Source organism: Lycium barbarum, chromosome 11 (genome assembly GCF_019175385.1).
Source record: "Lycium barbarum isolate Lr01 chromosome 11, ASM1917538v2, whole genome shotgun sequence".
Lineage (NCBI taxonomy): Eukaryota > Viridiplantae > Streptophyta > Magnoliopsida > Solanales > Solanaceae > Lycium > Lycium barbarum.
The window spans coordinates 5,797,860-5,814,499 of record NC_083347.1 but is presented as its reverse complement, the minus strand read 5'-3'; the positions used below and the strand labels follow the sequence as shown (position 1 = coordinate 5,814,499).

Genomic DNA, 16,640 nt, shown 5'->3' with positions numbered 1-16,640 from the left:
AGCTTATAAGCCAACTTATAAGCCAATCCAAACGGGCTCTTAGTCTTTGCAGCATAAGCTGCCACTTCCTCTGTTTATTGCCCCTGACCCGTAATTGGAGAGCAATTTCCCTCAAGCGTGCTCGAACTCTCTTGTTGTGATATCCCTTGAAACCTTCTGCAGTTCCTTTTGATCCAAACGTTGTATACTGTTGCATCAAACAAGAACTTCAGTATCTCTCCTCTAGCTTTATTGTGTTACTTGTTTTGCCAACAAGATAACTTCATCCTCCTAATTTGTAATCTGCTTATTAACACCCATCCACCTCAACAAAGAGCTCCAGATATGACTTGAATAAGCACGATCATTTAATAAAAGGTCTAGTGTTTCAGCTCTTCCTGATGTACATAGCACACATTCTTTGTCCACTTTAATCACCCATTTTTTCAGCCTATCAACAGTGTCCAGTCTTCTCTGAATATCAAGCCATGTGACAAATTGATATCTTGACACAGTGCTAGCTCTTGTAGTGATCCCCTTCCAGTACACCTTGGGGAAGTGAGGTATAAAAGACTGATATGCTTTTTTAATGCTGAACTTGCTCTTCTGACAGTTTCTCTGCAGAACAACTAAGCTGTTATTTGTATTCAACCATTTCCTTGCATCAAATACTTTCCTCGCAAGAAAACTAGTTTGTGATGATGTAACCATCTCATCCAGCCCCCCCTTCTTAAGAGAGAAACTATGAATCCATAGAGTGCCTTTCTGTTACACCTTGGAAATTTCGTGTCGTCTGCATTATAAGTGAACTAACGCTATCCTAAAGTGTACATGAAGCCATTATAAGGTTAATAAGGGTATTTGATAACTTTAAGTGTGTACCTTAAGTTTTCGGAGTTAAATGAATCGGTGAAAGCAAGTTCGTTGAAGGAATTGGAATTTGAGTTATGTTTTGGGAAGATTTCGTGTCATTTGAGTTATACATTGCTTAACATTGCCTCGAAGGGGAGCTATAGGGCCCCTTGTATGGTTAATGAAGTTTTATATATAAGTGCCAAGAAGGTTCCATAAGGATTGGAGGTCAAACGAATCGAAAAGAACGCGTTTTCGCGAAAGTCAGAGTTTATGGTCGAGTTTGCGGCCGCAAACTAGCCGCAAACTCACCAATTTAGCAGCCCTCACTGCCCAACCTCCTCCCTAAGGAGAGGAGGGGAGATGCGGCCACATATCCAATATGCTGAGCCGCATCTCCACCGCAAATTGGTACGGCGGAGCGATTTTGACAGCTTTTTAAATCCCACAAGATCCCATTTTCATATCAAACCTCCCACACTTATTTCCCCACATTTCTAGAGAGTTCTTGGGAGTCCTTGAAGGTTCCATAACACTCCAAACCTTTCCATAACATCAAGAGAGAAAATCAACATCAAAACATCAAAGGTAATCCATGGAAGGTGATTGTTCTTGTTTCTCTTCAAAGTTGTGATGAACTTGGCCATGAAAGGAGTTGAGAAAGGTGAAGTTCCTCTATTATAAGGTTTGTTCTTCATACTATTTACATAGCTCAGTTGATGTAAAGGTTTAGTAACTCTTTGATGAAACATGAAGAAGATCAAGAAATCCAAGAAAATCAAGAAACACAAGACTGAAATTCAAGAAAAAGAAAAGTTCAAGAAGCTCAAGTTTGAAGATTATTTCCCATTCTTGTTTCTAGAATCCTTTTCTAAATAGGTTTCTTGTTTCTTGATTTATATTTTAGTAGGATTTAATTTCCTATTATTAGTAGGACTTTTATCCTAGTTCTAGTAGGATTCAGTTTTCTTTATTCTTTTCCTTATAGAATAGGGATTTTACTCTCCTTGTTTTTAGTTATTTCCTTATTTTTAGTTATTTTCTTTCTAGAGTAGAATAGGGATCTGTAGTCATAAAAGAAGAGACCCTAGGCCTATATAAAGGGTTCTCATGACTTGTAAATATAAAACTCATGTTTTTTAGCATAAACCCTAGTTTGCAATAGAGTTATTTTCTCTATTTGGTCTTCTTTATCCTTGTTTTTGGTTCCAAGCAAGGTGGTGATAGTCTTTATTTTATTTTCAATAGCGTGTGGTGTTTCTTCATCACGTAAGTTGATTTCAAGTGGTGACTTAGGAACTTTGTTGGTTCTTGATCATTCAAGAACACGTTTCTTAAAAACAATTTTGTTCTATTTCATACCCAGAACCCTAATTTTCTTTCCATTGTTGCACCCTCAATATTTACTTGTTTTAAATGATTCAAGAGCCATTTTTATAGTCAAATCGTCGTCTTTCTCCTCGTCTTGAAATCACATAATTCCGAGAAGTATAGCCTGATTTACGTTTGTTTCTTGAATTCTGCCCATCAATCGCTTCAAGAACAAGATCCTGGTCGATTGGTTCTTTGTTAACTCAAAGAATCACATCACTCTTGGAGAGGAAAAGAATTAAAGTGGAAAGTCAGAAAGTGTTGAAGTGAAGAAGATGACTATGAGATGAACTTGAAAAGGGATTTTGGATAAATTTGAGATTTAATTGAATATAACTTCTTGATTATGATATTGTGGATATTGTTATTGTTGTTTGGGGGTTGTTCTGTAATATGGTGGAAGTTGATAAAATAGGGGAAGTGCTCCCCAAATTTCGTTAGCTCGTTAATTATGCTAATCTGAACTTAAGGGTGTTTTCAAGACTTAACCTTAGTGTAAATCCTCTTGAATGTAGATTTTACGGACTTTGAAGGAGAAAGTTATATAGTTAAGAGGACATAAATGTATGTAAGGCTAACCTTCTTTCTAAAGGCATGATTTCCTTATCGTGAACTTGTATGTGATATCCACAATATTCCTACTCCTATAAATGCTATAAGTTCATAATTCTTGAGATTTTCATGATATTGTTGACAATGTTCTTTGTGACGATAATGATAACGATTATGATGATAAGTTCAATTCTAGAGATGCCATCTAAGATATTCGCAATATCCTATTCCTAGAAATGCTAGAAGTTCATGACTTTCAAGATCCTGGAGATACTTTTGGTGAAAGCTCTTCATATTGATGATGATAATGATGATGATGATAATAGTGATATGATAATGATGATGACGATGACGATGACGATAATAGTCATGATGATAATGATGTTGATGACGATGGTGATTCAATAATAGAAATCGGGGGTTTACAGACTTTATGTCACCCCGATAGTGTTGTAATGTTTCTCTCGGATACCTATGTATGTTATAAATGTATGAAGCTATGTCGTGACACCGAGCCTATATGGCCGAGTATGATATCTATTGCGCGCACACCACTGAAGTTGGGTACGGATAACACCAAGCCTTGTTATGGCCGAGTACGCATGACACCGAGTCTTATTATAGCTGGGTACGTATAACACCGAGCCTATATGGCCAGGTATGATATTATTATATGTATATGTATGAAAAATATCCTTTAAAGAAAAGTTAAATACGCATGACAGTCGTCTTAAAAGGTACTCAGAGGTATAAATTAATCTCTGTATCTTATGTTATATTCATGATTTCACTTTGTTACTATTCATGCCTTACATACTCAGTACATTATTTATACTGACGTCCTTTTGTTTGTGGACGCTGCGTTTATGCCCGCAGGTAGGTAGGGAGATAGATCAGATCCTTAGGCGCATCATCAGCTATCTCTCAGGAGTGCTCCATTTTCCTCGGAGCTGCAGTCTAGTGGTACTATTCTCTTGTGTATATATGGGCATGGCGGGGTCTTGTCCCGTCTTTATGACATTACATATTCCATGTAGAGGCTCGTAGATTGATGTTTATAGTTAGATATTATGTAACCTTTTCGGTTCATATTTTATACATCATTCTGGTAGCCTTGCCGGCTTGTACAATTGGGTATAGTTGATGATGTTTAAATGGACGTGCATATATATATTGAACTCGTGTCTCGTACATTTTATGGAAAATGTGATTTAGCCATGTGGTCCACTTAGATATGATTGTGAGACGTATGATTAGAGGTGTTCGGTAGAGTAATTCCGGGTGCCCGTCATAGCCCTTTGGTTGGGTCGTGACACTTTCTTAGCAGCCAGAGCACATAGTAGTTTGCAAATAACTGCCCAGTTTCATTGATACACATATATTATGTTGAGTCCCCCAGTTGACCTTGGCAAGCATAACTTCTGTCATGCCACTAGTGCTCTCTTAGATGTGTCAGCACTCCCAGTCCACAAAAAAGTTCTACAAACACAAGTAATCAGTTTAGTGATTTTCTTTAGTAACAGGAACGCTTAAGCCCAGTATGTTTGCAGCTCAAAGATGACGCTCTTTATAAGTTGTACTCTACCACTGCAGAAGAGAAATTTTGTGGTCCAATATTTGATTCTTGCCACCATCTTCTCAACTAAGGGCATGGATTATTGGATATTTAACTTCCTTGAGGATAGGAACACCCCTAAGTACTTGAATGGAAGCTCACCCACAGTGAAATGCATCTCTGCTAAGATTTGATCCTTCACTTCTTGAGTTGCCCCTGCCAGATAAATAGAACTCTTCTCCATATTGGATTGAAGGCTTGATACCTCAGAGAAGTGACTACAAGCTTTCATCATCAGTTGGATAGACCATTAGTCAGCTTTGCAGCAAATCAACAAATCATCAGCAAAACGAATATGTACCAGTTGTAATTTTTCTCACACCTAGGATGATAGTTGAAATAAGAGATGTGTCTGAGCTGTTTGAGAGATTTTTTAAGGTACTCCATAGCCAAAAAGCACCGGTAACACATTCCATCACTAGTTGCACAAACTTCATAGGAAAGCCAAACTCAAGCAACAACATATTCAAGAAGCACGATTCTAATGAGTCATAGGCCTTTCTAATATCTATTTTCAATGTATATCTAGGAGAGACACCTATGAAAGTAACTTTCGATAAGTTCATGAGCTACTATCACATTGTCAAGAACACTCCTTCCTTCAATAAAAGCTGACTTAGAAGATCCCACTAAATAATCAACCATACTTTAAAGAAATGTATTATCTTTGTACTGTGAAATGATAATTAAACAAACCAGAGGAGTGTTGAATTGAGTGTCTTGTTCTTTGATAATTTATGTTAATTAAACTCTAAAGCTTTAATCAACTCGAAATATTTTAGTGAGCTCTATTAGGACCCAAAAACTGTTTGGACAGAGAATTATTACAAGTTGAATTGCAGAATTTTCCGGATTCGAAAAACTCCAAAAAGCGATTTTCACTCCAAATTACTCATAAAATTTTAAAAATAACTCCAATTTGTATTCATGTCAAAAAATAAATACTTTTTTTTTCTCTAAATTTCACAATTCTAATGTCCAAACACCTACTCAAACAGAAAGCAAATGCACAAATGCTTCTTAATTCATTTCAATTCCAAAATCAGGTTAATTACCAACTTAATAATTTTTTCTAGGATCAAATATATTATCCTTTCTCCAGTTCCTTTTTCTATCAATTATTTTCACCTAGTATTTTGAAAGCACAACGACCAGTTTATTAATTAATTTACTACAAATGATATGAGAAAACAGGTCAATAAAAATAGGAAAAAATATGGAAAATTGGTTGATCAATGGCCAGTGATGGGCCGCCGTAGGAAACAAACGACAGATGCAAGTGATGAATAATTGGGCCAGGGAAAGAACAGATATCGATTTTCACTTTGGGCTTTATCTGGTCTAAAGAAACATTTTTTTGCGCGGATTGACCTTCTTTTGGGGTGGTCTTTAAATTCTGTCCCTCAAATTGGTGGTCTTTAAGTTTCGTCCTTCGCTTGAAAGGGTGGCCAAAAATATCCTGAGGTTCTAGGTTCAAACTCCCGCTCAGTCAAAAAAAAATAATTTCGCAAGACAAGGTTTTGCAAAAGTTCTGTCTAATACGACAGACTTTGCCTTAAGGCATAACTAAAAGTTTGTTCCATAAAGCAAAACTTTTCCTTAAGGCATAGACTTTACCTTATAAGGCCAACTTTTAGTTATGCCTTAACAAAACGTTCTGTCTTATAGGATGCCTAAGGCAAAGTCTGCCCCATAAGGCATAACTTTAAGGCAAAGTTTTGCCCTCTCTGACAGACTTGTAGTTATGCCTTAAGGCAAAGTATGCCGCATAAGGCAGAACTATTTGCAAAGTCTTGCCTTGCAATTTTTTATTTTTATTTTTATGACTGAGCGGGGGTTCGAACCCAGAACCTCAGGATATTTTAGGCGAAGGGCCAAAATTAAAGACCTGCATATTAAGGGACAAAAACTAAAGACTATCCCCAACGAAGGACAATTGTGCAAATTAAAGGGTCATTTGCACTTTTGGCCCCTATTTTGTGCTGATCTTTAATTTTCACCCCTCATAACAATTAACTTGTTGCAACATTCGCATTTCCTGCTGAGATCCCAAGTCTCCAAGTGGGCCCTCTTGGCCACCCACGACACTTTTCGGCAGGACATATGTTTTTATTTCCGCATTATAATATATTACAAGTTATGTCCGGCACCCTTAAGGAACTTATGCCCCGCTAAACATGAATTTGATTTTATAGCAAAAATTAAATAGCATCCATTTGAAGGAAAACCATGCAATATCTTCAAAGTCTAATCCTTGAGCGATTGAATTACTAATATTTTGTCTTTCCGAACCGAAGTAGGCTCGAGTCCATCATGGAGGCCATACATGACTGGTCCAGTCTATAGGCAAGTCTAGCATGCATGATCAAACTACTTCCAAGAATGACTTTGGAGGTGGTCCGATGAATGGCCTTGAACTTTTATTTTGTTTATTTTATAGACAGAATTTAAGTTTAATAAATTTTGACTTTTGACCTGTTGAAGATTCGCCAAATTTTGACTTTCGACCTCTTGACCCGTTTAACTGAATTTTAAGCCGCCAATTTCTAATGATTGCAAAGGAAGTAACCAAATTGAAAATGTAATTCACCAAAAAAAAAAATTTAACCTTTATCATTGAAAATTCTAAGCACCTCCAAAAGACTATTGCGTCTCCAACAGCATTGTCAAACGTAACGTGAGATAATTATGTTATTGTTGCTTTCTAATTATGCTTGGAATACATTATGTTATTGCTTCTTTCTAATTATGCTTGAAAGACAAAAAAGAAATACAACAAAAAGACTAAAATAATAATACCAAAAGAAAAAAATACAAGCAAATTAAATATTCCATGAATTGATTGGCTTGGAATACAAAAATGTGATAACTGATCGACTAAACTAGCAATACCAATGCTAATCTACTATCGTCTCTAATAAATTCAAAACCGTATATATGCTTCGCATCCAAAATACCGTCAGATCTCTTTATAACGTCATCTTCATATAACAACATCTCTCTATAATAATCAAGTTTTTCTTGAAACTGATTTTTTATGTTATATTTTACCCCTCTATAACAAGTTTTTACTTATAATAGCAACAACCATGGGCGGAGGAACGAAGGGCCAAGGGGGTTCATCAGCGAAAAATTACATTATTTATACATGGTTAAAATTATTTTTTATGTATATATAGTAGACGTTGAACCCCTTTTGACATCTTTGTGTGTTTACTTTTTCATATTTTGAATCCCCTTAGTGAAAATCCTGGCTCCGCCACTGACAACAACGATCTTTATAACAGTCAGGGGCGGACACACATGGGGCCAAGGGTGTCATCTGACACGGCTTCGTCGGAAAATTTTATTAAATATACATGTATACAAGATAATAACCAAAAAAAGAATTACATATATAGATAAAATAAACTGACACCAATTCGTTACAAGCGTTCTTTAGTTTAGTTGGTATGTGTTTAAAATCTCGCATTTGTGATTCCAGGTTTTAACCTGGCTTATAACTTGCGTTTTAATTTTTTAGTCTCTCTCTCCTGCTTTAGGTTGCAACTTCAACGAACGACTGATCTTTTGCCAAAATAAGGAGCAGCTGAAACATTTTATAACATTCATAATACTTATTTGAATCATTCTAGAATTGAGAATATACAGGAAAATTAAGTCCTAACTTTAACAAAATTATTCATTCTTTTCTATCATTGCAACATTTCTTAGTAGTTTTTTTCTTCTTCTTTTTAATTGGATTTTTTTTAAAGATATCTGACATTTTGTTTTCTTTGTGGGCTAAATTTTATTATATTTAAAGTTTTTCTAAAATGATATTTTAATTTATAGTTTAACTTAAATTTCATTGAGATATATTATTAGAAAGCTTCGAAAACTAAGTTACAATACAAAGTTTATCTAACCTAGAAGACAGGGTCAATGAGTCCAAATAGCATAGACTAAGTGAGTTGTTTGGCACCTTATATTGAAAAAGAAGTATTTAGTAATAATTCTAATGAGGCTATTAATAATATTTTTTCAAAAGAAGAAAACGACGAGGAGCGTGTATTAATGAATTGTGTTTTTTAAATATGATGTTGATAGGGAGTTGTTCACTTCTTTAAATGTCGACACCGCTTATGAAATATCCTGCGTACGCCACTGATAACAATACATTTTTTATAAAATTACTCATCTACAACAGCTATCTTCTTCTTTTCGTCTAGAGATTACTAATAATAGCTCTAGAAATTTTGATCAAATATTTTGATACTTTAATACATTATTTATGACAAAGAATATTATATGAATGTATATTTTCATCATTTAAAAAAATTCTCTGTTATACAAATTGTAATTAAGATTAACGACTTTACAATTGAATATAATAAAAAAATATTATTTAAATGTCAATGTTATTATTAGTGTATAACTGTCATTCGCTAAAGCAGTCAAAAAATTACGGATCCAATGGTAATGTTCTAGAAAGGTTTGACTGTACTGATTTTTCATTAGATAAGGTGCTATATTCCGTCAAGCTAATTCTCAGTCCTGGATTCACCCAAAATGCACATAGATTACATGATATATATATATATATATATATATATATATATATTCACACCTGTTTTATGCGTTAATTGCGTAATTTCTCATACTTCTATAGTGTTTTAGTTTAAATCATTTATTACTCCTCCTTATATCTTGTAACACGTATCAATACTTTCCAAACTTCACGTATACCCAACAACATTTACAATTGATATATATAGACATCAAATTCTGGTCTATCTCATTTCTCTTTTTTTTTCCCTCTCTTTTCCTCTCCAGGGAAGAGAGGAAAAAGAAAAAGCTTAAATTGAAATGGAGCTTGAAAGCGCCGCCATCTTCAAAAAAACTAATCTTCCTGTCACTCTCAAGGTAATTAATTAATTGATGCGATCCATGTTAAATTTTATAGTATAATTTAATTATTATTATTCTGATAATCTGATGATAGTTTCTATTGATTATCTTAAAACTTGCATGCATGCATCTGTTTGAATCTGAAATTCGTTCAAATTAATGAAAAATGAATTAACATTCTTGTTTGAACACATTTGTTTTGTCTGATGATTCGTTTTGTTATATAAAAAATTTCCAATTCCAATCGTGCATATACTTGATTTTTTTTTAAACTCCAATTTCATTGTCGCTTAATTATTCTTTTAGTACATTGTTTTGCTTTTGATCAATTAATGTAGTTTGTTTACTTCTTCGGTCTCTCATATGAACCATGGTGGATTAGTTACCGAGCCATTATTATTGGTTTGGAACTTAATATTCAATTGAATTCGTTGAGTCTATGTTACATCCCAGCGCGGAGCTAGGCTGCCATAAGGGGGTTCGCCAAAAAATTACATATCTATATAACTATATAGAGTAGATGTGGAATCGAATCCTCTCAGTGAAAATCTTGTTTCCGCCATTGTTTGCACCCCACCCTAGTTAACACTCCCCTGTTTCAATTTACTTGGCTCTTGTTGACTTGACACTCCCCTTAAGAAATTATTTTTTAGGGGTTTGTTTTACTAAAATTATCCTTATTAATTATGCTTGGAAATTAAGTTTGACTAGTACTATTACTTTATATAATTACTTAATAATAAGGGTAATATTGAAAGAAAACTATAAATCTCTCTTGAATTGCTAAAATGGACAAATAAAAAGAAAAATGTATAGTATAAGAGTCAAGTTAAATAAGACAGAGGGAGTAGTACTTGCTTTTGTGGGGAAAAAAACATATGCACATATATAATAGAAATGATTGTGTACTGATTCTCATCATCCATCGTGAAGCCACAGAATCTTTTTTAAATTCTATTTTTACATGAGTCATCCTAGCATAACTTTGATTTAGTGAGTATGTTACTTGCTAAAATGCTTTGGGTGATTAAAATGTGCAGTTTGAGAATGTTGTGTACAAGATTAAGCCCAAGACTGAAGATATGTGCTACGGTTCCTCTACATCGGACGAAGAGAAAATAATCTTAAAGGGGATAACGGGTATAGTGTTCCCCGGTGAAATGCTGGCCATGTTAGGCCCGTCGGGCAGTGGTAAAACAACTCTATTAACTGGATTAGGAGGTCGACTGAGTGGGTGTCTTGCTGGCACTATAACTTACAATGGAAAGCCATTCACCAATGCCATGAAGCGTTACACTGGATTTGTTACTCAAGATGACGTTCTTTACCCTCACCTCACAGTGACCGAAACACTTGTATTCACTGCCCTGCTTCGATTGCCTAAAACCTTATCGCACGGGGAAAAAGTCGCGCACGCTGAGGCTGTAATTTCTCAATTGGGATTAACAAATTGCAAGGATAGTATTATTGGAGATCCGCTATTGAGAGGAGTTTCTGGAGGGGAGCGGAAAAGAGTCAGCATTGGGCAAGAAATGCTTATTAATCCAAGTTTGTTGTTTTTGGATGAACCAACTTCCGGTCTTGATTCAACAACAGCTCAAAAGATTGTGTCGACTTTGTGGGAATTAGTGAAGGGTGGGAGAACAATAGTGATGACAATACACCAACCTTCAAGTAGGCTGTTTTACATGTTCCACAAAGTGTTGTTATTATCGGAAGGAAATCCTTTGTACTTTGGGAGAGGCGAAGATGTTATGGCATATTTTTCGAGTATTGGATTTTCCCCCTTAGTCGCTATGAATCCGTCCGACTTCTTGTTAGATCTTGCAAATGGTATGTTCATCTATGCTTTTACTAGTATTCTCAAGAGTTATTTTCGCGTTAGTTTGAGATATTGTCATGTCTCTGCCCTTGCAGGGGCTAGCTTTATAGTTAGCTGGCTGGGCACTTGTTAATTAAGCTTATATTCTCGTCATTAACATGTTTTGAACTTTATTTATAACTTTCTCTTGTTACACCTTCTATTGGATTAGAATATTGTGTGATCTAAGGCTTCGAAAGTCGCACATAAAGATAGCAGAGACACTAGCCTAAAATTGAACTATGCTAATGGATCAGTTCACTATGATCATCTCTCAAATAAGAATAATCTCAACAGGATTTTGTTGCAGCAAACACCATCATTTATTGGCAATGTCGCTTGGATTGGGATTTCCTTCACTTTTTCAAGACAAATTCTTCGTCGTGTTTATAAAAATGTCATGCATACATTGTCTTATAGAAAATTAAATTCGTATGATAGTTGAACCGGTGCATCTTCAATTGGTGCAGGTGTCTTAGATGATCCAAAAGAAGATCAAGCATCAATCAAGCAAACTTTGGTAACTGCTTTCGAAACCAATCTGTTGGATAGCGTGAAGGAAGAACTGCAAAAATTTGATGACAGTCAACTTCATGAAAAACTACAGAAAGGGAAATTCAGTCAATGGTCTAACACTTGGTGGCAGCAATTCTCAGTATTGTTTAGAAGAGGAATGAAAGAACGGAAGCACGAATCTTTCTCGGCCATCAAGATTGGACAGGTCTTAGTGGTCGCTGTCTTATGCGCATTATTATGGTGGCAATCTAGTGACATAGAAGATCAGGTACTTGGTACTTCCTCTTTTTCATACCAAATTCGGACAAAAGTTTAGCCGCCTTAGTTTAACTCAAAAGATGGTATTCTTTCTGTGCCTTTGAACTAATAATGTACCAAATAACCGATGGGAATTGAGTCCATAATTTTGTGGCGTGATTATTGTTGTCACGATACCATTTTGGGCCGATGAACCAGAAATAAGAGCCCATAAGCCCATTTGGTTGGTGGAATAAGCACAGCTTATCATAGCATAAAACTCTGAATATAATATTGCTACATTGTTTGGTTATTTTTTTGTTTTCCGCATAAATCATAAACGCATAAGTTATGCAGGACCTTGTGTATTATTTTATGCAGGGTAGAATGTAGAATAAGAATACAGCTATGAGTTATACATGGATTATAATTGAAAATGACAAAAATACTCTCGCACACTTCAAATTTATACCTTCTGTTTCCTTAAAACATCAAACATGAAACAATCTCTGCATTACAATTCTTGTGTTATTAATGTATGTGTTACAATCCCTGCATAACTAGTCTTCGAATCAGATGACCCCTATGAGTTCTAATTTTACCAATTGGTGCAGATTGGGCTTTTGTTCTTTTACTCTTCATTCTGGGGCTTCTATCCTCTCTTCCAAGCTATTTTTACGTTCCCGCAAGAAAGGATGATGCTGGAGAAGGAAAGATCTTCAGGCATGTATCGACTCTCTTCATACTTCATGTCAAGAACCGTTGGTGATCTTCCCATGGAGCTAGTACTTCCAACTATCTTTGTCATCATAACATACTGGACAACTGGCCTAAAACCGTTTGCAACGAATTTTTTCTCTACCTTATTCACCCTCCTCTATGGTGTACTAGTTGCACAAGGCCTCGGACTCGCAATTGGTGCATTTGTCATGAACCAAAGATCAGCTACTATACTCGGGTCAGTAATCATGTTGTCATTCACCCTAGTTGGAGGATATTTCGTTCGCCGTGTTCCAAGTTTCATTGCCTGGATCAAATACATATCGATTAGTCAGTATACGTACAAGCTCTTGATAGGTTCGCAGCTTGAGGCAGGGGAAACATATCCCTGTGGCATAAATGCAACTTGTTACGTCGAAGATATTCCCCCGATAAAGTCCGTAGGGCTCGGAGATAAAGCAATATCCGTTGTTGCATTGGCTATAATGCTTGTGGGTTACAGGTTATTGGCTTATGTTGCACTTATGAGGCTTGGTGTGACGAAGAAATAGATATTGAATTTTCTTTATATTTGGAAGTCCAATTTATTTAAGAGTTAAGATATTATCTTCATGTTCTACTTTCTTGGATCTAACTTAGGTACAAGGCAGAATGGCATAAAGATACTATTGAAAAATTACAAGCTGATAAGAGGAGTAATGCAAGCTGATACACTTGCAATTTTTGATTTGTCAAACACTTAATCTATATTTGAGACATTAAAATTTTGTATGTGTGTCTCGTTTTCAGCCACAATATGATTGTTGTAGTAACATATTGTTTTTAGTACCTGGCCAGCACCTATTCTCTTGTTAAGAACAGCTGATCAGAGAGATTAGAAGCAAAGAACAACATTGTATTTCTTTTTCTTCTATAATTTGGTGGGACAAAACTATTTGTAGGTAATCTTTTAAAAGTATTATTTTGACAACTTTGGGTCCAGTATAAAGCAAAATGTTTTCTTTTTTCTCTTGGTTAGCAAAGGGATTTTATGAAATATTTAACTAAGCAGCACTAAGAACAAACGCGGATGCATAACAGTAAACTGATTCCAATATTTTCTTCCAAGAACATATAAATTTCAAAAAATATTAAATTCCGAACTCATTATTTTGAAGTCAAATACAAAAAGTCGTAATGATTGAACTCATTTACTTTAGATTGAGAATCTGTCTGTAAGTAAGCACTACTTGAAATCTAAACTCGTAAAACTGCAACTTAATTTATGTTCGCTTAACCATTGGATTGTTCCTTAATCAAATAGAGACACCATACAATGTTGTTAACAAAAGTTGAGCTAGAATTTTAGTTACGGATTCGGCAGAACTCGTTAGTTTTAAACAAAATCAGATATTTGCATTAAGAAATCCATTAATATCTATAAAAGTAATTTGTTTCGTTAGTTTTGGACAAAATCATATATTTGGATTAAGAAATCCATTAATATTTATAAAGTAATTTGTTCAAACGCAGTAAATTATCTTTTTCTAGAATTCAAAGCCCTTAAATTCAAAACCAGCCTCTAATCATTAATACACAGCTGTAGAAGACTTGTGAATGGAAAAAGCACATCATCTTGTGTCACGAAACCCACCTAACACAACATTGCTCAATTCGGTATGGAAGCTAATACAAAATCATGTACATTGAAAGAAAGACTTTTATACATTCTTGGTTTTAAGGAAACACACAAAAAAAAGCATGAGAAATAAAAGTTTCGTGGGAGAGTGTTGCAAAAGAGGTGGAACAAGTTAGGATAACGTCTAATTAACAAACTCATAGGTAGATCTATTAGATTCATATAATTGGGGCATGTCCATAAGTTATCCGACCACAAGCTCTGCACCAATTACTATGTTAAGTTTCTAACCTAATTCGACACAAAAATTGTTTTGTTTCTTTGCTGTTTTTGAACCTCCCATTATCATTCCCCAGTCCCCACATCATCAATATACACTACTGCCTTGCTCTTTCTTAAAAAAAGATTTGTTTGTTTCTATTAGTATACATTTTTATAACTAAATTTACATTACTTCAGTGAAATTGTAGGGATATCTTTTGAGCTGAGTGTCACAGTCTATCTACCCGCAAAGGTAGAAATAAGATCTGTCGTACATTCTATCCTCCCTACACTCCACTTGTGAGAGCTGAGTGTCACAGCCTATCTACCCGCAAAGGTAGAGGTAAGGTCTGTCGTACATTCTATCTTCCCTACACTCCACTTGTGAGATTATACTGAGTATGTTATTAGCTGTTGTTTGTTGTAGGTAGGAATGAAAATGGGGCGAAGTGAGTACAGGGCAGGTGGGTTGACCCTATGTGCGGTAGGGCGGGCGAGTTGAAGAAAGAAATTAAGCTTCAAGAGGTTGCAGGGCGGGGCGGATTGAAAGAATTCAAAACTCATTTATTTTGAGTGAGTTCGATGAAATTAGAGGCAGAAAAGCTCTCAAGTTCAATTGAATATTTATCCAATATATGATGAAATCATCTCAGGCGACTTTAATTCATTTTACCATTTATGTGTGTCACTGGCACCCTCCAAATGCAATCATTTATAAATTTTGTTCAATCTTGTGTCGTTGCACATCCATCTTGACATTATATTAGCAAGAAATAACGTGATTTTGAAGAATTATTAATAAAAAATCTACGTTAGAATCGCTCCTTTGTATATTTGCACTTTTCGTTAACTTTTAAAGGGGCAAAAAGTAGTTTGGTCCAGTACAATCATATACTTTATGTTGATTTTTGTTAAACAAGAAAATATCTCGGTGTCTTCCACAAGGCATGCAGAGTATTCTTTAAAAGTTCAAGCTACAATGGTTTTATTTGTTGAATAAATTAATCAAGCAGAAAAGCATCAAAATCTAAATTCTACCGAGTCTTAATTGACTATTATTTAACTTATAGCCTGTTTGACCAAGTTTATTTTTCCCCCAAAAGTACTTTTTTTTTCAATAAGTGCTTATTGTAAAAAAAGAAAGGTGTTTGGCCAAGCTTTTGAGAGAAAATAAGTGATTTTGGGTAACAGTAGAAGCAGTTTTTCAGAAGCTAAAAAAAATAGTTTTTGCCCAAAAGCACTTTTTTTGAAAAGTACTTTTGAGAAAACTACACTTAGAAGAACTTTTTAAAAGTTTGGCCAAACATTAATTGCTGCTCAAAAGTACTTTTTAAAATTAATTGGTCAAACACAAACTGTTTTTAGCTAAAAATACTTTTTTAAAAAGTGTTTTTGAAAAAAGTACTTTTTAAAATAAATTATTTTTAGAAACTTGACCAAACAGGCTATTAATAAAGAGATATATACAAAATGAGGCATAAAAAGCATCGGTATTTTATTGCACCAATTATTTTGAAGTTCTTCTGTCTTTATCTACTGAAGAATGAGATACGTGTGCTGTTTAAAACAACTCATCCATTGGTCCAACCCTACCATTTAGAAAATTAGGCGAATTTCCATTTTTTGGACCACTAATTAATATTTAATCACTATTTTAAAAATTATTCAACGTGTAGCCGCATTATCATGCAAAAATAAAATTTGAACAAAACTACCCCAGCTTAAATACTAAAGAACTCCAGGAACTATCCCTGGGGACCTAACTATTTTTAATAATATTTCAAATGATAACTAAATTTAAATACCAATTTGATACTCCCTCTGTTCCAATTTATGTGATACACTTTCATTTTTAGTCTGTACAAAAAATAATGATACATTTCTATATTTAGAAATAAAAATAATTTAACTAAAAACTTACTCTTTTATAGCTACATAAATATTTATGAATTATTTTAGACCATAAATTTTAAAAATCTCTCTTTCTTTCTTAAATTTCGTAATCGAATTAAAATATATCACATAAATTGAGACGGTAGAATAATTAATTAGCCAACCCAACTTTTAAGATATTTCATAGGTCCCTATTTCATATCATCCATTCATCTTTCCTCGTACATATAGTTCGGCCAGGCCCAGTGGACCCTATCTTAGTAGGCGTTTGACCA

The 16,640-nt window shown here is 34.7% G+C and overlaps 1 protein-coding gene across 1 annotated transcript; it reads left to right on the top strand.

Moving 5' to 3' along the window:
• Positions 1 to 9,157: 9,157 nt before the first annotated feature.
• On the top strand, positions 9,158 to 13,368 carry LOC132617289 (ABC transporter G family member 9-like). The gene is made up of 4 exons (XM_060332260.1): positions 9,158 to 9,274; positions 10,300 to 11,092; positions 11,591 to 11,904; positions 12,488 to 13,368. Exons 1-4 carry the CDS (start codon positions 9,218 to 9,220, stop codon positions 13,142 to 13,144), a joined length of 1,821 nt encoding a protein of 606 aa, XP_060188243.1. The 5' UTR covers positions 9,158 to 9,217; the 3' UTR covers positions 13,145 to 13,368.
• The last annotated feature ends 3,272 nt before the right edge of the window (positions 13,369 to 16,640 follow it).

Coding starts and splice junctions, on each gene's coding strand:
- LOC132617289 (XM_060332260.1), top strand. CDS start 9,218: ATGGAGCTTGAAAGCGCCGCCATCTTCAAAAAAACTAATCTTCCTGTC. Junction 11,093..11,590: donor CTTGTTAGATCTTGCAAATG/GTATGTTCATCT, acceptor CAATTGGTGCAG/GTGTCTTAGATGATCCAAAA. Junction 11,905..12,487: donor CTAGTGACATAGAAGATCAG/GTACTTGGTACT, acceptor CAATTGGTGCAG/ATTGGGCTTTTGTTCTTTTA.